The sequence below is a fragment of the Schistocerca cancellata genome, chromosome 4 (assembly GCF_023864275.1).
Source record: "Schistocerca cancellata isolate TAMUIC-IGC-003103 chromosome 4, iqSchCanc2.1, whole genome shotgun sequence".
NCBI classification, from domain to species: Eukaryota; Metazoa; Arthropoda; class Insecta; order Orthoptera; family Acrididae; genus Schistocerca; species Schistocerca cancellata.
The window spans coordinates 177584591-177606640 of record NC_064629.1 but is presented as its reverse complement, the minus strand read 5'-3'; the positions used below and the strand labels follow the sequence as shown (position 1 = coordinate 177606640).

Sequence of the window (22050 nt, the reverse complement as noted above, 5' to 3'; positions counted from 1 at the left end):
GGCATTGAAGGTTTCGTGTGACATATAATGTTGTGAAGAAATTAATTAGGTAGTAGAAGACAGAACTGACAAATAGGGGAACTGTAGAGATTAAGGTGTTAATACAGAATGAGTTGAGTGGAGGTATAGCAATGGGAGACAAGGGTTAGCAGGCATTGATGGATGTGTTGTAAGGGCAATTCTCATCTATGCAGCACATTGGGGGGGGGGGGGGGGGGGGGGGAGGATCCAAATGGCATGGGTTGTGAAGCAGCCTGTGAAGTAGAGCATGTTGTGCTCAGCAGTGTATTTTACCTCTGTGTAGATAACTCTGCTCTTGTCCACAGGTTGTCAACGAGTGAATAGGTGGTTGATAATCACATCTACATAAAAGACTGTGCAGAACTTACAGTAGAGCTGTTATGTTATGTCCAGTTTCAAAGGTAGAACTGTCTCTTATTGGATAGGATATGCCTGTGATAGGGCTGGAATAGGATGTGCCAGGTGGCTGCATAAGACAGACAACATATAGAATGTGAAAGCAAGCTGCTTAACAGCACAGTTATGGTTATTACACTATACTTTTCCCCCTACAAACCATGAACCCTGCTGCAGAGGTATGGCTTGTGTGCCTCAATGGTACAGGAAGCTGTACCATGGGAGCAACCACATTTGTAGGGTATCTGAGGGGAGGACAGACTAACTTATGGTTCCTGATTAGAGGCAGCAGCCTTTTCAGTAATTGCAAGGAGAACAGTCTGCATGAATGACTGATCTGGTCTTGGAACATTAACCAACATGGCCTTGTTACATTAGTACCGTGAACAGCTGAAAGCAAATGGAAATTACATCTGCTGCTTTCCCAACAATATGCAGCTGACAATGATGTCATCCTGTTGAGTAAAATATTCTGAATGTTAAATAGACCCCCATTCAGTGGGGACTACACAGGACATTGTAATCAGAAAAAACAAATCTGTTATTCTATGGATTGTAGCATGGAATACTAAATACTTTAATCCAATAGGTAGTTTACAGAAACTTAAAGAGAGAAACAAATAGGTTGAAGTTCAAATGGTTCAAATGGCTCTGGGCACTATGGGACTTAACTACGGAGGTCATCAGTCCCCTAGAACTTAGAACTACTTAAACCAAACTAACCTAAGGACATCACACACATCCATGCCCGAGGCAGGATTCGAACCTGCGACCGTAGCAGTCACACGGTTCCAAACTGACGCGCTTAGAACCGCACGGCCACACCGGCCGGCTAGGTTGAAGTTACATGTAGTGAGTGTTACTGAAGTGAGGTGATAAGAGGAACTGGATTTCTGGTCATGTGAATATGGGTTAATCAGTACATAAGGAAACAGGGGTAACAGAGAAATAGAGCTAATAAAATGGAATGTGAGTGAATTACTATGAACAACATAATGAAGGCATTATTACAGCCAAGATAGACGCAAATTCAACACTGACGCCAGTAGTACAAATTTATATGCTTACTAGCTCCACAAATGATGAAGAGATTGAAAGAATGTATGATGAGATAAATGAAATTATCCATTTCATTAAAGGAGACAATATATAATTGTGACAGGGACTCCAATTCTGTAGTGGGAAAAGGCAGGTAAGAAAACATTATATGAGTAGATGGAGTGACAGAAAGGAAAGGGGAAGATAAGTTATAGAATTTTGCACAAAGCACTATTCAATCATTGCAAAAACTTGGTTTAAAAATCATGAAAGATGGCAGTATATGTGGAAGAGACTTGGGACATTGGAACATTAAAGACAGATTACATAATGGTAAGATACAGATTTCAGAATCAATTTTTAAACTGCAAAACATTTCCAAGGACATATCTGGGATGGAATAACAACAACACAAATTAGGATACATTGCTACTTACCACACAGAGGAGGTGTTGAGTGGCAGACAGACACATTTAAAAATAGATCTCTCTCTCTCTCTCTCTCTCTCTCTCTCTCTCTCTTTCTCTCTCTCTCTCTCTCTCTCTCTCTCTCTCTCTCACACACACACACACACACACACACACACACACACACACACACACACACACACACACACACACACACACACCAGCTCCAGGCCTTGGGGCACAACTGTCCTTACAGGTATTTGAAGGTATTTGTCTGGAGTGTGAAACATGTGGAAGTGAAATATGGGTGACAAACAATTAAGACAAGAAAATAATAGAAGGTTTTGAATGTAGTGCTACAGAAAATGCTAAAAATTTGCAGATAGATCAAATAACTAAAGATGAGATACTGAATCTAACTGGGGAGAAAAGCAATTTATGGCACAACCTGACTAGAAGGATAGGTTGATTGATAGGACAGATACTGAGGCATCAAGGAATTTTAAATTTGATAATGGAGGGAAATGTGAGCAGTAAAAATTTCAGAGGGAGATTAAGGCGCAAATACTATAAGCAAGTTCATCTGGGTGTCTAAGGGGCAGTGAAATGAAAATGAGCCAGATGGAAAAAAGTGAACTGTTTATTATTTAAAAAATAATCACCAAAAATGTTAATACATTTACCCCACTGTGAGACAAGATGTTCAGTGCCTTCACGGAAAAATGTTTGTGATTGCCTATCAAACCATGGCTGCACCCAGGCCTGTACTTCTCCATCTAACAGACAGGGAGCAGTATGTCGTCCTGAATGGGGTGACTTCAACAGAAATAAGCATAACTTCAAGTGTGCCCCAGGGCAGCTTAATAGGTCTGCTGCTTTTTATGATTTACATAAATGATCTGGTTAATGGTATTGACAGTGACATTAGAATGCGGATGATGCTGTAGTCTACAGGAAATTAGTATCACACAAAGCTGCAAACAAATCAATGAGGATTTGCAGAAAATAAATGTATGGTGTAATGACTGGCAGTTATCTCTCAATATTAGTAAGTGTAACCTACTGCGTATAACAAGGTGAAAATCCCCATTAATGTATGAGTACAAAATAAATGCCCTGTCTTTGGAAGCGGTAACATCCGTCAAGTATCTGGGTGTGACTATTCGAAATAATCTTAAATGGAATGATCAGGTTACATAAGTAATGGGTCAGGTGAACTCTATATTGCGGTTTATTGGTAGAATCCTGAAGCGATGCAGTCCTCCAACAAAGGAAATAGCTTACAATATGTTAGTTCATCCAGTCTTAGAGTACTGATTGTCTGTATGGGACCATTACCAGTTGGGTCTGATTCAAGAGATTGAGAAGGTCCAAAGAAGAGCAGTAAGATTCATGACTGATACATTTAGCCATCGCAAGAGTGTTACAAATCTCATAGAAAGTTTGAAGTGGGACACACTTGCAGGTAGGCGGCATGCTAAACGGAAGGCGCTGCTCACTAAATTCTGAAATTTGATCTCCAGCAAGGATGTAGAGCATATATTATTACCACCAACTTTCAAATCGCACAATGATCACTATTCAAAGATGAGGGAAATTAGAGCTCGTACTGAGGCATTCAGACAGTTGTTTTTCCCTCGTGCGATCTGTGAGTGGAACAGAGGGGGGGCGGGGGAATATGACTTTGGCACGAATTGTGCCCTCCACCACACACCGCTTAGTGGCTAGTGGAGTATATATGTAGATGTAGATCTGAAGCATATCAACAACCACGAATGTCTTTCTTCAGAAGTCCAAAAATATGGAAACTGTATGGGGACAGATCAAGACTGTATGGAGGATGTGTAAGGGCTAAATACTGGTCATGAAAGCCTGTATTTTATGAAAATACTACTCGTGTTATACAGGGTTCAATATTGGGACCGCTCTGTTAGTGCTATATGTAAATGACCATCAGTCTTAATCTGATAGAGCAAAAATAGTGCTCTTTCTTGAAGAAGTAAGAAGTAAGCATTGTAATCAAGACCAGTCTCTACAGCAACAGAAGAAACAAGACATACAACATTCAGAAGAATTGATTTTTTTTTCGTGTGTTGTAATTATTAAGCCTTGATGTCAAGAAACAAGGTAAATAGAGACAAAACACAGATTATCTATCTTTGCACCTGTTATTGTCCTTCAAATTAGTCATGTGTTGTGTAGAACCCGTTCCCAGCAATGTGTAAGGCATAGTGTACCATTAGCAGAGCCTGTTCTGTTGGTGGTGCGAATGAAGCGGTCTACTGCCTGTCGAATCTCTGGAAAAGTCACAAGGACTTAAGTCATATTACTGATCATTTCTGGAGCATCACCTGCAACCAGCTTCGCAAAAGAAGTGGTGACGCTTTCTGTGCAACCCACCTGTCATTTTGCACAACAGTGCATGGGTGCATACTGTGCAAGCTGTGGCTCCTCTGTTCGGTCGATGGTACTGGGAAGTACTGTACCATCCACCATACTCCCTGGACAAAAGTTTTTGTGACTTTGATTTGATTCCAAATATGAGGTAACCACTTCTTGGCATTTGCTTCAGAACTGTTCCAGAGATTCGACAGGCAACAGACCGCTCCGTTCACACCATCAACAGAACAGGCTCTGATAATGGTATACTATGCCTTCCACATCGCTGGCGATGGGTTCTACGCAACACTGGTGACTACTTTGAAGGACAGTAACAGGTGCAAACATGTAACTCTTTTGTATCGGTTGTGAATAAATAGTTGCCACTATTTAAGTTCCAATCCTCATATAATACCTAGGTGTGTGGTTGGGTTACATTTCATAAATTTTATTGAGGATTAAAATTAAAGTATAAATCCAGTTATGTAAATGTCCAGCATGTAGCTATGTTTCCACATAGAAAATGTATCTTATATGTAAACCTGCTGATATATTCTGCACCATACCAAGTTGTCATAAATATGATCGACAGAACAGAAAATAACTAACTAGTCATTAGATACACTTATCAGGTTTTCCAAGATAGTGTTATTATTTTCTTATTTCATATAGTTCCATGCTTGATTAAACTATATGGTTCAGTCCCATTAATGTAACCATCTGTCAAAATCCTTAATAACTACCTGCTGCAAGAAGTGAGGTTCTGGTTGATACAGACAGGGATGTGGAGCCACGTCAACTCACATCGTAGCCAGCTGTGCTAGGTTTTTCGGTAGAGGATCCGCACTGCTAACAGCTTAAGGTGATCCCACAGTGTCTCAGATGAATTTAAACTGGGGAAGTTTGATGGCCAGGACAATATGGTAAGCCTGTGCTGGTGCTCTTCAAATCACACACGTCGTAACTGCCGCCTGCTTCACGTCTGCTGTGCAGCGAGATACCTTAATTTAAGTATTAACTGTATTTTTCTTACTTGTCACTTCTTCTTCCGTGTGTATTTGCTTTTAGGAAGCATTAATTGTCGGGTGCTATTAATAGTGTTCCATAGATTTCGTGTTTGTTTTGAATACAGTCAGAGAGAGTCCCTTTAGTCAACCATAGTGCCAGTAGTGCTAGTGTTTGTTTTCAATACAGTCCAGAGACAGGTAGTGCTATTTTCATTGTTTTCTACAAGAAGTGGCTAGCAACCACAGTTCAGTGAATAAACAGCCGCCTTTAGTGAATTAGCAGTCTAGTTAAAGGTTGATTAACTCTCTTCAGTAAATTGATTTCTTAGGATGGATAGGATGTGTGACTGCTGTGTATGGATGCAGGAGGAGCTGGCCACTGTTCGCAAACAGCTGAGCGTGTTGATGGCCGCGGTCAGCCGTCTTCAGGCTGCTGCCTCGGAGTGTAGCGGCAGTGGGGAGTCTGGTGCGTCGCAAGGTACACCCCAGGTGTTACATGCTTCACCCACTGTCCCTGCTGTCGAGACATCTTCGCGGGTACCGGGCGCAGTTGGGCCACCCTCTCCCCAAGGGGAGTGGCGGGTTCAGCGGCGTTCGCGGCGCACGAGGCAGAGGGTCAATGTGGAGGCTGGCCGTGTTGCATCGCTCGCTCTGCCTGTGAGTGGACATGTGGCTGCTTCTTCAGCAAAGTCCGAGCAGGCACACGGGGGGAGGGGTTTATTAGTTATTGGGAGTCCAACGTTAGGCGGGTGATGGAGCCCCTTAGGGAAATAGCGGGAAGGTCGGGGAAGAAGGCCAGTGTTCACTCTGTCTGCTTGCCGGGGGTCTCATCCGAGATGTGGAGGAGGCCCTACCAGCGGCGATAGAGAGCACTGGGTGCACCCGACTGCAAATTGTTGCTCATGTCGGCACCAATGACTCCTGCCGTCTGGGTTCAGAGGTCATCCTCAGTTCGTACAGGCGGTTGGCGGAATTGGTGAAGGCGGAAAGCCTCGCTCGCGGGGTGAAATCAGAGCTAACTATTTGCAGTATCGTTCCCAGAACCGATCGCGGTCCTCTGGTTTGGAGCCGAGTGGAAGGCTTAAACCAGAGGCTCAGACGATTCTGCGGAGATCTGGGGTGCAAATTTCTCGACCTCCGCTATCGGGTGGAGAAATGTAGGGTCCCCCTGAATAGGTCAGGCGTGCACTACACGCCGGAAGTGGCTACAAGGGTAGCGGAGTACGTGTGGAGTGCACATGGGGGTTTTTTAGGTTAGAGAATCCCCTCCCTAGGCCCGACAAGACGCCTCCTGAGATGCGGCAAGGTAGGAGTAGGCAAAATGCAACAGGGAATAACAATATTAATATGCTAATAGTAAACTGCAGGAGTGTCTACAGAAAGGTCCCAGAACTGCTCTCATTAATAAACGGTCACAACGCCCATATAGTACTAGGGACAGAAAGTTGGCTGAAACCAGACGTAAACAGTAATGAAATCCTAAACTCAGATTGGAATGTATACCGCAGAGACAGGCTGGACAGTGAAGGAGGAGGCGTGTTTATAGCGATAAGAAGTGCAATAGTATCGAAGGAAATTGACGGAGATCCGAAATGTGAAATGATTTGGGTGAAGGTCACGGTTAAAACAGGCTCAGACATGGTAATTGGATGTCTCTATAGGCCCCCTGGCTCAGCAGCTGTTGTGGCTGAGCACCTGAAGGATAATTTGGAAAATATTTTGAGTAGATTTCCCCACCATGTTATAGTTCTGGGTGGAGATTTTAATTTGCCGGATATAGACTGGGAGACTCAGACGTTCATAACGGGTGGCAGGGACAAAGAATCCAGTGAAATTTTTTAAAATGCTTTATCTGAAAACTACCTTGAGCAGTTAAACAGAGAACCGACCCGTGGCGATAACATATTAGACCTTCTGGTGACAAACAGACCCGAACTATTTGAAAAAGTTAATGCAGAACAGGGAATCAGCGATCATAAAGTGGTTACAGCATCGATGATTTCTGCCGTAAATAGGAATATTAAAAAGGGTAGGAAGATTTTTCTGTTTAGAAAAAGTGACAAAAAGCAGATTTCAGAGTCCCTGATGGCTCAACACAAAAGTTTTGTCTCAAGTACAGATAGTGTTGAGGATCAGTGGACAAAGTTCAAAACTGTCGTACATAATGCGTTAGATGAGTATGTGCCAAGCAAGATCGTAAGAGATGGAAAAGAGCCACCGTGGTACAACAACCGAGTTAGAAAACTGCTGCGGAAGCAAAGGGAACTTCACAGCAATCATAAACATAGCCAAAGCCTTGCAGACAAACAAAAATTACACGAAGCGAAATGTAGTGTGAGGAGGGCTATGCGAGAGGCATTCAATGAATTCGAAGGTAAAGTTCTATGTACTGACTTGGCAGAAAATCCTAAGAAATTTTGGTCTTATGTCAAAGTGGCAGGTGGATCAAAACAAAATGTCCAGACACTCTGTGACCAAAATGGTACTGAAACAGAGGATGACGGACTAAAGGCCGAAATACTAAATGTCTTTTTCCAAAGTTGTTTCACAGAGGAAGATTGCACTGTAGTTCCTTCTCTACATTGTCGCACAGATGACAAAATGGTAGATATCGAAATAGATGACAGAGGGATAGAGAAACAATTAAAATCGCTCAAAAGAGGAAAGGCCTCTGGACCTGATGGGATACCAGTTCAATTTTACACAGAGTACGCGAAGGAACTTGCCCCCCTTCTTGCAGCGGTGTACCGTAGGTCTCTACAAGAGCGTAGCGTTCCAAAGGATTGGAAAAGGGCACAGGTCATCCCCGTTTTCAAGAAGGGACGTCGAACAGATGTACAGAACTATAGACCTATATCTCTAACGTCGATCAGTTGTAGAATTTTGGAACACGTATTGTGTTCGAGTATAATGACTTTTCTGGAGACTAGAAAACTACTCTGTAGGAATCAGCATGGGTTTCGAAAAAGACGGTCATGTGAAACCCAGCTCGCGCTATTCGTCCACGAGACTCAGAGGGCCATAGACACGGGTTCACAGGTAGATGCCGTGTTTCTTGACTTCCGCAAGGCGTTCGATACAGTTCCCCACAGTCGTTTAATGAACAAAGTAAGAGCATATGGACTATCAGACCAATTGTGTGATTGGATTGAGGAGTTCCTAGATAACAGGACGCAGCATGTCATTCTCAATGGAGAGAAGTCCTCCGAAGTAAGAGTGATTTCAGGTGTGCCGCAGGGGAGTGTCATAGGACCGTTGCTATTCACAATATACATAAATGACCTGGTGGATGACATCGGAAGTTCACTGAGGCTTTTTGCAGATGATGCTGTGGTGTATCGAGAGGTTGTAACAATGGAAAATTGTACTGAAATGCAGGAGGATCTGCAACGAATTGACGCATGGTGCAGGGAATGGCAATTGAATCTCAATGTAGACAAGTGTAATGTGCTGCGAATACACAGAAAGATAGATCCTTTATCATTTAGCTACAAAATAGCAGGTCAGCAACTGGAAGCAGTTAATACTATAAATTATCTGGGAGTACGCATTAGGAGTGATTTAAAATGGAATGATCATATAATGTTGAGCGTCGGTAAAGCAGATGCCAGACTGAGATTCATTGGAAGAATCCTAAGGAAATGCAATCCGAAAACAAAGGAAGTAGGTTACAGTACGCTTGTTCGCCCACTGCTTGAATACTGCTCAGCAGTGTGGGATCCGTACCAGATAGGGCTGATAGAAGATATAGAGAAGATCCAACGGAGAGCAGCGCGCTTCGTTACAGGATCATTCAGTAATCGCAAAAGCGTTACGGAGATGATAAATAAACTCCAAGACTCTGCAGGAGAGACGCTCAGTAGCTCGGTACGGGCTTTTGTCAAAGTTTCGAGAACATACCTTCACCGAAGAGTCAAGCAGTATATTGCTCCCTCCTATGTATATCTCGCGAAGAGACCATGAGGATAAAATCAGAGAGATTAGAGCCCACACAGAGGCATACCGACAATCCTTCTTTCCACGAACAATACGAGACTGGAATAGAAGGGAGAACTGATAGAGGTACTCAAGGTACCCTCCGCCACACACCGTCAGGTGGCTTGCGGAGTATGGATGTAGATGTAGATGTAGATGTAGATGTACACTGCGCATTGTGTGAAACACACTGTCCTGCCAGTAAATGCCACTACCTGTAGCAGTGGACATGGTCCGCATACTTGTATTGATCCACTTTGTCTTCTAAAATGTTGTTATCACCCAGGGAATGCTACAAAAACATTCTCAGACAATTCCTCATCCACAGAAAATTGTCTCAGGGCCATATAAGCTAATTACCATCTTTCTGAAAGAGCATAAAATGTCATTCATCTGATAAGGTCACCTGTCACCACTCAGTGGATGACCAGATGTACTGGTCAGTTGCCCAACAGTTGCATGTCTATTCACCAGTACACATCTCCACAGCAAACATTCACCCCTGAAATTTATGGCACATGGTTCCCCATAGTTGCCTCGGCTCTTGATTGGATAGCACCATTTTGCCACATACAGTATAGTTTGCAAACTATTCATGTGTCACCATGGTTAAACTTAGCCATTTCAGAAATGCTCCCAACTGTGGCCTGAAAGTTAACAATCATACTCTTGACTGATAAGCCAGCCAGTGGAAACATTGCTGTTGGGCAGAGGTACAGTGTGAGCTGCTGAGACTGAGTTGGTGTTTGAACTTCCTTTTCTGGTGAGCAGAAGTCCCATATAGATTGTGATGGGTTTTGACTGTCAAACTGTTGGACCATTTGATGGAATTATCTGGTACCCATGTGCATCTGCTTAGGTGGTGAAACTTGTTCTTTAATGTTTGTGGGTTTAGTTAAGTTAAGACAGTTGGGTTACTATATGTGCTACATTACTGGCCTTGAGATTTCTAGTTAATGAAAAGGTCAAGATTTGTAGCTAACAAAAGATGTTGCCAACATTTCATCCCTAATTGACATTGTGCAGGGTTGCGGTCACCTTAGCAAGTTTGCATGCCTAGAAGCTGCCCCACAGCAGTTGGAGGATCCTTAATTGGCATCTTATTAATTGTACATTTTTCTGTTGTAGAAATTTATACTTCATGGTTGATATAACACCAGTCTTAATGAAAGATGTGGAGGAATAGGCTGGGTTCAGGTGCTGCGGTGGTGTGCAATGTACCATCTGTGGAGCAGTAGCCATGTAGATTCAGCTCCAGGGCAGTTCCAGAACATTACTACTGAAGTGGAATGCCGTGGAGGGTGAATAAATTAATTTTGTTTGTTAATGTCAAGTTGTTCTAATTTAAATGTTTCATGGTATCATGTGATTGTTTTCCACGCTCATTTGAGAGAATACTATGACATATGAACGAGTTGCATTCTTGGTTTTCAAATTGTATCATGCTTGCAACTTGGAAGTAACTGAAGGTATTGTCCAAAGCGATGGTCCATTTGCAAACGTGGCCCACAAAGCCGAGGTCTAGGTTACTGGTGCTATCCTTCAAGGACAAACTTATCTGTTAAACTGATTAGGCTTGCTATACTACATTCAAGAAAATTCTGGAATAGAGATTTCAAGGTATTGAGTCACCTGCCAAGTCTAAATTAAATTAAAGAAGTGGGTTAGTTTTTTCACCTGTTGCATATATAAAATGAACAGTTTTAGGCTATTGGTTATGAGTATTTAAAATTGTCCCACTACAGTTATGTAATCAGATTAGATTATCGCGAGAGCTCACTTCAATTCTCTACTAAATTTCATTGTGAATTTGGTGAAAAGCTGGTATTGGTTATAGAGTCTGTGTTATTGGCCCTTCTAGTTAAAGTGATGTTTGGTACTTCTTTTTGGAGCAGAAATTACAACACTGTTTTTGTTTAATATATTATTGAAATTTATGAGCCTTATCAGGTGAACTAAGCAAGTGTATTTAAGATTTTAATTATTTTATCACTGTTTTGTTGGATTATAAAGATATACTTTACAAAACTGTAGTGGATTGTTTTAAGTGTTTTCAATATTTAAAGAAGATTCATGTTATTGGGGAAAAATCTGAAAAAAAATGTATACTGGTGTAAGCAAGTTTATAAAATAAATGGTATATTACATAATTAGCCACCTTTCCACACCAGAATCCTGCATTCAAGTCTGATGTGCTCACAAGGTCACCCTTCTTTACGTTCTTGTCAAAAGGGGGTTTCAAGTTGTAAGTATGAAATGTTTCAGCTTACAAGGCAACCTGTTGTAATGAATAATAATCTGCTTTTGTGGTATTAATCAAGTGCATTTGTTTTCTACATTTATACATAAAATGGCTGCAAGTTAACATCTCATTCAGTACTTAAAAAAACCTTTGAAGGAAGCTGCCTATTTACAGCACTCAGCTCAATTTTTTATTTTTATTTTATTTTATTTTTTTTTTTTTTTTAGTGGAACATACTTAGTATTCATCTAAGTATATCTATGCTACTGAAAGGAAAACTTTGAACGTACTACAAGAATGGAGAGTTGATTTAATGATTGAACGTACTACAAGAATGGAGAGTTGATTTAATGATAATATAAATTTTATATACTAGAAAGATCTCCATAGTCTTGGAAGCTGCTGCCCTGCCACAGTCCACTGTTTCATGAATTTAATAAAAGGTTTATCACCAGTTGCAAAATAAGCAAAACAGTTAATTTGGTTTAGAGTACATGATGGCATATGATTTTAAAACTTTTTCTGTATTAATATAAATTTCACTTAAACTAAATAAATAAAATTGTGAAAATTAATAAACAATGAGTAATGTTTTCTTTTTTAGGTTTACTGCTCTGTCTTCAGCAAAATTAATAGAGGAAAAGAAGTAGCAAATACTCTATATAATCAAAAGTATCCAGACACTCCCAAAAACATATTTTTTTCATATTAGGTGCATTGTGCTGCCACCTACTGCCAGGTACTCCATATCAGCAACCTCAGTAGTCATTAGACATCGTGAGACAGCAGAATGGGGCACTCCACGGAACTCACGGACTTCGAACGTGGTCAGGTGATTAGCTGTCACTTGTGTCATATGTCTGTATGCGAGGTTTCCACACTCCTAAACATCCCTAGGTCCACTGTTTCCAATGTGATAGTGAAGCGGATAAATGAAGGGACACATACAGCACAAAAGCATAGAGGCCGACCTCATCTGTTGACTGACAGAGACCGCTGACAGTTGAAGAGGGTTGTAATGTGTAATAGGCAGATATCTATACAGTCCATCACACAGGAATTCCAAACTACATCAGGGTCCACTACAAGTACTATGACAGTTAGGCAGGAGTTGAGAAAACTTGGATTTCAGGGTCGAGCGCTGCTCAGAAGCCACACATCACACCGGTAAATGCCAAACGACACCTCCCTTGGTGTAAGGAGTGTAAACACTGGACGATCGAACAGTGGAAAAATGTTGTGTGGTGTGACAAATCATGTTACACAATGTGATGATCCGATGGCAGGGTGAGGGTATGGCAAATGCCCAGTGAACGTCATCTGCCAGCGTGTGTATTGCCAACAGTAAAATTCAGAGGTGCTGATGTTATGGAGTGGTCATGTTTTTCATGGAGGGGGATTGCACCCCTTGTTGTTTTGCATGGTACTATCACAGCACAGGCCTAAATTCCTAAACTGATGTTTTGAGCACCTTCTTGCTTCCCACTGCTGAAGAGCAATTCGGGGATGGTGATTGCATCCTTTCAACCCAATCCAGCATTTGTTCATGATGCATGACCTGTGGCAGAGTGGTTACACAACAATAACATCTCTGTAATGGACTGGCCTGCTCAGAGTCATGATCTGAATCTTATAGAACACCTTTGGGATGTTTTGGAACGCCGACTTTGTGCCAGGCCTCACCGACCGACATCGATACCTCTCCTCAGTTGAGCACTCCATGTAGAATGGGCTGCCATTCCCCAAGAAACCATCTGGCACCTGATTGAACGTATGCCTGTGAGAGTGGAAGCTGTCATCAAGGCTAAGGGTGGGCCAGCACCATATTGAATTCCAGTATTACCGATGAAGGGTGCAAAGAACTTGTAAGTCATTTTCAGCCAAGTGTCCGGATACATTTGATCACATATTGCATCTAAGAAGGATGCGGGGAGAAAATACCATATACTTTGATCATGTACATTCATTACCGAGGTACAGTATCATTTTATGGGGAAATGTACATCAGCCCAAAACAGTTTTTACAAAACAAAATGCAATTATAAGAATAATAAAACAAGCAAGCAGCACAAAGCCATTCAAGCTTTCTTTCAGGATGTAAAAATCTTATCCCTTCCCTGAATTTATGTATTGGAAGTAGTTGTGCATGTCAAAACATGTACACTGAGAAATGAAAACCTTTTTCCTCCAAATAAAATTGTCCATGATTACAGTACCAGGACAGACAGTGACATGCATGTTAGTCACTGCACCACCACATTATGCCTAAAGGGCATATATCATACAGGGACAAAACTATACAACAGATTACCCAGACATATAAAAATCTCTTCCTAAACTACAAAACTTTGAAAGGTCCATGACAGCTTCCTACTGAAAAACTACTTTTATTCAATCTAGCTGTATCTTATGCTTGAAAACATGTCATTCATGCATTCATGCTTTTAACTATAGAAATATGTTGTAAATACACAATAATATTTGGACTGATAAGGTAAGGAATGAGGAGGTTCTCTACAGAATCAGCAAGGAGAGAAATGTGTGTTCAACGCTGACAAGATGAGGGGACAAGATGATACAATGTCTGTTAAGACACCAGAAAATAACTTCCATGGCACTAGAGAGAGCTCTTGAGGATAAAAACTGTAGAGAAAGACAGAGATTAGACTATATCCAGCAAGTGATTAATGATACAGGTTGCAGTTGCTACTCTGGGATGAAAAAGTTGGCACAGGAAAGGAATTCATAGTGGGCAACATCAAAACAGTTAGAAGACTGGAGACTGAAAAGAATGTAGTCAAATTTGTAATTATTCACTATGACGATCCAATGAGTTATAAAAATTTAAATGAAATATGTCCAGTAGTTTTAAATCAACAGCTAAAAAGATTTTTCTGTCCAATATCTTCTGCACAGTATATGTACTGAAAAAAGAGATTCCTACAAACAAATAAATAAGTTTTAAAAAATTTGTTGAAGGGACCACCACATCAATCATTTCAAGTCCTTTATGAAAAGTACTGAATACTTGAATGAGGTCTGCTGACCCACGACTCAAATCTAACTTATCATGATCACAAGCTTAGCAGGGTACCAAAGTTCCAGCTTACTCCACTTGTTCTGACAGCCAGTGTACACATTTGTAGTTTTCAACACAATTACAAAAAGATATTTTTAATAGCTGTGGATGCCTTCCTTCCAGTGGCAGTAGTCGGCAGCACTTCAAACAAATGTGTTAAATCATGGTCTTCTTTGCATCATTTAAAATCTTCATTCTTGTCTTTAATACTGAATGTGCCTTCAAAGCTTAGGAAGAAAATCATTCATTCTTTTTTTTATTTTCAAGAAAGAGATATGTTTGAGAAAATATCATATGTAACTTTTTGATAAAGGGAAGTGTCATCTCACCACTTTAGCTCCCTGTGAGAATAACATCATCTCTAAATATTTTTATTCCACTAAATGTAATGTAATGTAAAAGAAATTTTCATAGAAAACAGTCACTAAAGTCATTTTTAGTAATGTGGTATAAAATTATATAAAAATTTATCTGTAAAATATTCAACCATACAGGTGAAAACTATTAAATTACATCATTTGCTGGATAGAAAGAAACATTTTCACATTTAAGGCAGCATACAAAATTTCCTATAACTGCATATATTACATTTAGTCCATTTATGGAACTATTGTATGTATTACATACCTCGAGACTGTGCAACTGTGACTTGTGTTGGAAGAAGCAAGTTGTCTAATCCAGGCTTGTCTCTGGCTAAATGATCCATAGATTCTAAAAGATCCATATCTTTGTCTGCTGTGCTGTTAAACAGTACAGGTCTTCGAGGGAAATTGAATTTACGAGGCCGTGTTCCTGCAACAACCAATATGTTTAAAAGTCTGTTGAAATTTCAGCAACAGGATAAGATACAACTTATTTTATCTTCTTAGAGAGTTCCAGGACACAAAGCATTACAATAATTAAATTTTTAGCAGATGAACTTTTTGTTCCAATAGAGCTGTAGTGAGAAGATCCTGCAGGGTGTAGAACATGTCAGAAATACAAGAATATAAAATAAATATTTGCAAAGAAAAACAAATATTCTAATTTCCGTCCACAAATCCCAAGTGAGGTGGTCCTCTGCAGCAGTGTGTGTGCTGATGTGAAACTTCCGGGCCCCAAACTGTTCGTTTGAAAAGAAGATACATGTTTAATGACAAATTTCGTAAAGTGATAAATATATTGGGAAGCAATAGTATTGCTAGTTCCCTACACAAGCCTCTTCAGGTTGTTCTTGAGTTCACGCCACAAATAATCCTTACTACATGTTTCTGGGCGTGGAAAACTTTAGCTTGGTTTGATGAGTTATTACAAAGTCTTATCCCAAATGACATTACAGAATGAAAGCAAGCACAGTGTGCTAGCTTTTTCATTTTTATATCACCTATGTCTGACAGCATTTGCATTGAAAACAGAGATTTGTTTAGGTGCTTTCAGGAGTTCTGTGTTATGATCCTCCCTGTTGAATTTATTATCAAGCTGTAATCCCAAGAATTTAACACTGTCATCTTCTTTTAGGCATATAATGGCAGGGAACCTCTTACAAGCTCTAAACTGCATGTAGTGTGTTTTTTCAAAGTTTAATGACAAATAATTGTCTAGGAAATGTCCATGAAAATTTAATTAACTGATCTTTCTATGACTATCCTTGATTTAATATTTATTACAGTGTTTGTGTCATACACAAACAAAACAAACCTGGCATCTCATAATGTTACAGATGAAAGGTCACAGATATACTCAAGGAAAAGTAGGAGCTCTAAGATGCAACCTTGTGGTGCAAACTTGTAATTAGTTCCCAGCTGGATGATACCTAACAGCTTAATATATGTCTCTTTCCTAATGAGACCCATTGTTTCCTGTTAGAGGTATAGGATTTGAACCATTTGGTAGCATTTACTGTTATGCAATAATATTCTAATTTACTTAAAAGGATATTGTGATTTACACAGTCAAATGCCTTTGATAAATCACAAAATATACCAATTTACTATGTATGAATTAAGTACATTTTTGCTGTATGTGTAGATAGCCTTCTCAATATCAGAACCCTTTAGAGATTCAGTTTGTGACTCTGAGAGTATATTATTTGTTATCGGGTAGTTAATATATATTATATTACTTACATCACATTAATACTTGTTCCAGAGATCATGAATATGACATTTTGTAATGATATGAAACATGTCAGTTTAACATAAGTTTTCTTTACGCAATATAATTAACTTTTGTATATAGTTACTACTTCATATCTAAAAATTCATCTATTCAGAAATTCTTTTAATTTTTTTTTTAATGCTAGTAGGCTATTTGTCAGACTTTTAATGCTATTTGGCAAATGACAAAGATTTTTGTGGCAGCATAATTCACCCCTTTCAGTGTCAAAGTCAGATTTAACCCAGAATAGTGAAGATCATCTTTCTTCTAGTGTTGCAGCAATGCACTTTGCTATTATTTTTGAATTGGGAGGGGTTATTAATAACAAATTTTGTAAGTGCATATATGTATTGTGACGGTACTGTGAATATCCAAAGTTCCTTAAAGAAATGTCTGCTCCAGCTATTATTCTGATTACACACTTTTGTGCAATGAATACCTTTTCTCTTAATGATGAATTAAACCTAAATATGATGCCATATGAAACCAAAGCAGTGAATGGAAACAGGCATAGTAGGCTGATTTACTGATATGTTTATCACCAAAATTTGCAATAACTCTAATAGCATATCATCAATGTGTTTCTTCCAATTCAATTCATCAATGAACACACCCAGAAATTTTGAATACTCTTCCTTAGCAACAGACTTCTCTTCAAAATCAATATTTTTCAATGGTGTAACACCATTTACTCCACTGAACTGTATGTACTGTGTTTTCTCAAAATTTAGTGAAAGTTGATTTGCAGAGAACCACTTAATAATTTTCTGAAAGTCATTGTTTACAATTTCTTCAGCTGACTCTTGTTTGTTCAGTGTGATTACTATATTCATATCATCAGCAAAAAGAACTAGCTTTGCATCTCCATGAATATAGAGCGGCAAGTCAGTAATATATCTTAAGAACAGTATAGAACCCCAGACTGAACTGTGTGGTACATCCATTCTTGATCTCTCTCCAGTTAGAGGACTGCTAATTTTTGCAGACTATCTGTACTGTTAAGTTCAACCTTCTGTATTTTTCCAGTTAAATGTGAATTAAACCATTTGTGCACTGTCCCACTCATACCACAATACTTAAGCTTATCTAGAAGAATTTCATGATTCACACAGTCCAAAGCCTTTGAGAGATCACAAAATATACCAGTAGGTGATGTTTGATTATTCAGAGCATTTAACATTTGATCAGTTTTTCTGTTGAAAAGCCTTTCTGTTAACCAAACTGATAGTTCTTAACACACTTAGGAAAAAATTTTCGAGGAATGTTTCCAAAAGTGGAAACACCATTGGAGTCAGTGTGTTCAATCAGAAGGGGACTGTTTTGAAGGAAATGCATCACAGTAGCATCTAAGTACCACCATTGTACAATTACAAGCCCATTCTTAAAACTTTACAATCACACCTCACACAACTTGATAAGCGAATTCACAGGACTGTCTGTAACTGTAGTACATGTTGTAGTAACTCACGGACGTAAGTAGGGACACTACAGCAATTGTAGTGCACATGCCTGCAACTACGCAAGATGGCCACTACCAACCACCATCACCAGGCCCAATGTGCATACGCAGCACAACACCAGAGACTTCTGATGGGATAACATCTTTAGAAGGGCATGCACGATCCTCCGGACCCTCAGTTCTTAAATGTGTTCGAGACCTGTAAACTACTTTCATTGTATTCTTGTTAAAGTCTCTTAGTGACCAAGTAAGTTGTCTCTGTTTTACAGCCATGTGTTTGCTTGTGTTCCTAATTAGAACACAAGTGGCAACATCGAGAGTCAAATTTTCATGTTCTGGATTCTGTGCTTTTTCTGCCATTTGGCTCTTCCATGGAGCTTTTACTCCAGTCACTACTGCAACAGCAGCAGTTACATATGGTTGTGTTGGAACAGTTCTTGGCTATGTTGACCTGGGCTCAGCTGCTGGTTGTTCACCCGCTGATACTTCCCACCTATGATGAATTCGTGGAACACTAGGATGCTTATGAGAAGCAGCTTTTACAACATTTTGTGACATTCCAGGTGGTTGACATGGAGGTCTATAAGGCTTTTTTCTTATCAAGGATACCTCCTCATACATATCATGTTCTGTGCCAGTTAGAACCAGTGTCACTTTCTTTTGACACATTGTGTCATTGCTGTTGTATCACAACAAGCGTACGCATGTGGTCACTGCGCACATTCAGTTCTACCAGTGTTACAAACAGCTACTGCAGTTGTATCGAGACCGAGCTTCTCAGTGTCAATCATAAGTGTTGGTTTGTCACAGTTAAGTCTCAGGAGTCTGTCTTATGGAGACACCGTGGTCAGAGACACAGTCCTATAGATATGAAGGTGTGTCAATGTGCCTTATGTTAAAAGAGGTTTTAAGTACTGCACAGTTGTTTGAGGTCCCCTGCACCACTGGCTGCCAATTAGAGGCTAGAAGTGATGTTGCCACTGTTGACAGAATGCAGCCCCAGTGCATGGAGCCTAGAGTGCTGGGGAGAAGAAGAGACAGCACCAATACAAACAAACCAATTGGCCCACCACAGACACATACATTATCAGTGGTAGGAATAGCAAATGCTACTTTTTTCATGCACCCCTTGTTTCATACAGCATAAGCAGGCAGCCTTCAACAGACAATATTCATCTTGTTACATTGTCACATTTGCCATTGTCTGGAGCCCAGAAGAAACTATTCATTGAAGTGCAGGTGATGGAAAAGCCATTAGTTCTACAAGTTGACACAGGGGCTGCCATGTTCCAACTCAACTCATAGACTAATACTAGAATAGGGTTCCCACCACTGGCATGCACTGAGTGTCAAATGGTAAACAACAACAAACAGCAGATTGCTAGTCTCATCCACTTCATGGCCGAGACAGTTTACAAGTCACTTATCCATTCCGTTACATACTTGGTGTTTAATGTGTGAGCACAAAAGTTTGTTTGGGTTAGATGCCCCTGTTACGTTTGGATTTTCTATTGCAGATGTGGTGCATCTGGTGTCAGATGACGTACCGTATCACAAAATAGGATTCCTTTTGTTCTGGGTTGTCAGATCTGTTTACCCGAGGATTATGTCACGCAAACAATTTCACGGGACACTTCACCCTCAAGTCCTCCACCTGCCTCCACTTTTTTGGGGCGTGGGCAGTGCCAGTAGCTTTACTCAACCGGGTGAAGACTGAGCTGCATTGGAAGTGATTACACCAATTTCCTCAGGTGAACAAACTACCGCTCAGTGAGTGTAAAAATGCCATCTTGTGAGCTTTGGCTCTGTGATGACGTTAGTGTCACTAATAATGTACAGGTAATTGTAGCAAAGCAAGCTGGGACCCATTCCCACTTTTTTTGTTATTTGCCTATGTAAGTGATAATTTTTTGGTTTTCTTATTTATAATTAGTGTTAGTGACAGATGTGGTGTAAGATGAAGCTGTCATTCTGTAATTCCAAGTATAACACCAGGCACAACTTTGTTAAATTACATTAATCACAATAATTTCCTAATTAATTTGAACCATTTCAAGTAATTAGTTTCCTAAAGCTCAGTTCAGTTAACTAACAGTAATTATTTCCTATTCCAGTCACACTGTTTACATGTAAAGAGACTTAATTGATATATTACTGATAAATTTAGGAAAATAACCCACAGAAATCCTTAAAGTATTCATGTAGCTTTCTCGTATTCACATGTGCATGCACATTCAAGTAACTTCCCTTGGCTTGCGCATGTGCATAGGTAGCGGGTCAGGCTTGTACGTGAGCGACCATTTGTAGCTGCAGTTTATGGCGGGTCACGGTCCATTGAACATAGGCCGGTGTGAGGTGGAGCGTACACCATTAAGTTAGGTAGTGATTTTGACTTTGTACATATGTACTGTTTGTGTTTTCCTTTTCTTTTTCGTTTATAAATGTATAGCTATTGTCTTCTTTTAATCATTGACAAAGGTCTTCTTAGGCACTTGTGGGTTTTATTGTTGTTCTGAACGAGGTGTAGTTATCTACGCCGAAACCTGGGTTAACACTTAACACTAGGTGCTTTTTTCGCAATCGAGGCGGTTTTTAGTTTTTTTAAAATATAATTTCCAAAACATGGTAGGAACATCACCACTTAATTATTTTCGCAATGATGGATTTATTGGTATTGTTTATTTAGCTATTTTTGCAGTTTTCATCATCAAGAAGGCTTATTTCAGTCGAAACTCTTATTGTAACATAAAGTGCAGACCAAAACCAATTTTCCCACACTATTCAATTAATTTGAGATGTAACATTCTAATTGTAAATTGTCAAAATTACATATTTGCCAAATTGAAACTTTAGTAGGTATTTTTGCAAAGTTATATAAGCACTGTGCCTGAAACCATTTACAGGGCAGTCTGTTCCGAGATTTTGAGAGTTGAAATGGGTTTGGGATTATTGCTGTATACCTTGTATTTAATATAGCCCCACAAAAAGGAGTCACATGTGTTCAGTTCCAGAGAATATGGCGACCAATTGAAGCCCATGCCAGTGGCCTCTGGGTACCCCAGAGCCAGAATGCGGTCCCCAAAGTGCTCCTCCAGGACATCAAACCCTCTCCTGCTTTGATGGGGTTGAGCTCCATCTTTCATTAACCACATCTTGTTGAAATCTGGGTCAATTTGGATAATGGGGATAAAATCATTTTCCAAAAGCTTCACATACCGTTTCGTAGTCACCATCTCATCAAGGAATATCGCACCGATTATTCTCTAACAGGACATTGCACACCACACAGTTGCCCATTGAGTGTGAAGAGACTTGTCGATTGTGAAATGTGGATCCTCAGTCCCTCAAATAATGTGAAATGGGAATGAAACTATCCTTCCCTGAAATGTGTATAATGGGAAAGTTTGCTGATTAAGATTGAAATGAAATATGTAATGAACTGGAAAATGATTTTCCTTCCTTAATAGTATTATAGTGTTTTTTGTATGCTACATAAATTTCTTTGGAGGGAAATTTTTTCTGATGACATGTTTTTCAGATGCAAAGTATGATTTTTTATGGGACTATATAATATTCAGTCTGTATATCTTATACTGAGGTCTTAAGGGAAGATCTGATAACCAGATTAATGTCAAATGTATATGTTGTATTTTTGTAAAAATGGTTATCTATATATCTATCATACTTTGTGTAAGCTTATGAATATTCTTCATGCTTTGTGTTTGATCATTGAATTTCCCAGTTAGCTATTTTCAAAATCTATCTGGTCAGTTGAAAAAAATGGTTCAAATGGCTCTGAGCACTATGGGACTTAACGTCTGAGATCATCAGTCCCCTAGAACTTAGAACTACTTAAACCTAACTAACCTAAGGACATCACACACATCCATGCCTGAGGCAGGATTAGAACC

At 39.8% G+C, this 22050-nt stretch overlaps 1 protein-coding gene across 1 annotated transcript in view; it reads right to left on the bottom strand.

Annotated features, from left to right (window-relative positions):
- Positions 1 to 22050, bottom strand: part of LOC126185214 (serine-rich adhesin for platelets-like) — a 504218-nt gene that overhangs the window by 2860 nt on the left and 479308 nt on the right. Inside the window, exon 18 of the mRNA XM_049928096.1 lies at positions 15172 to 15336. Within this exon, the coding sequence (XP_049784053.1) occupies positions 15172 to 15336 (165 nt within the window). The remainder of the gene's footprint in view (positions 1 to 15171; positions 15337 to 22050) is intronic.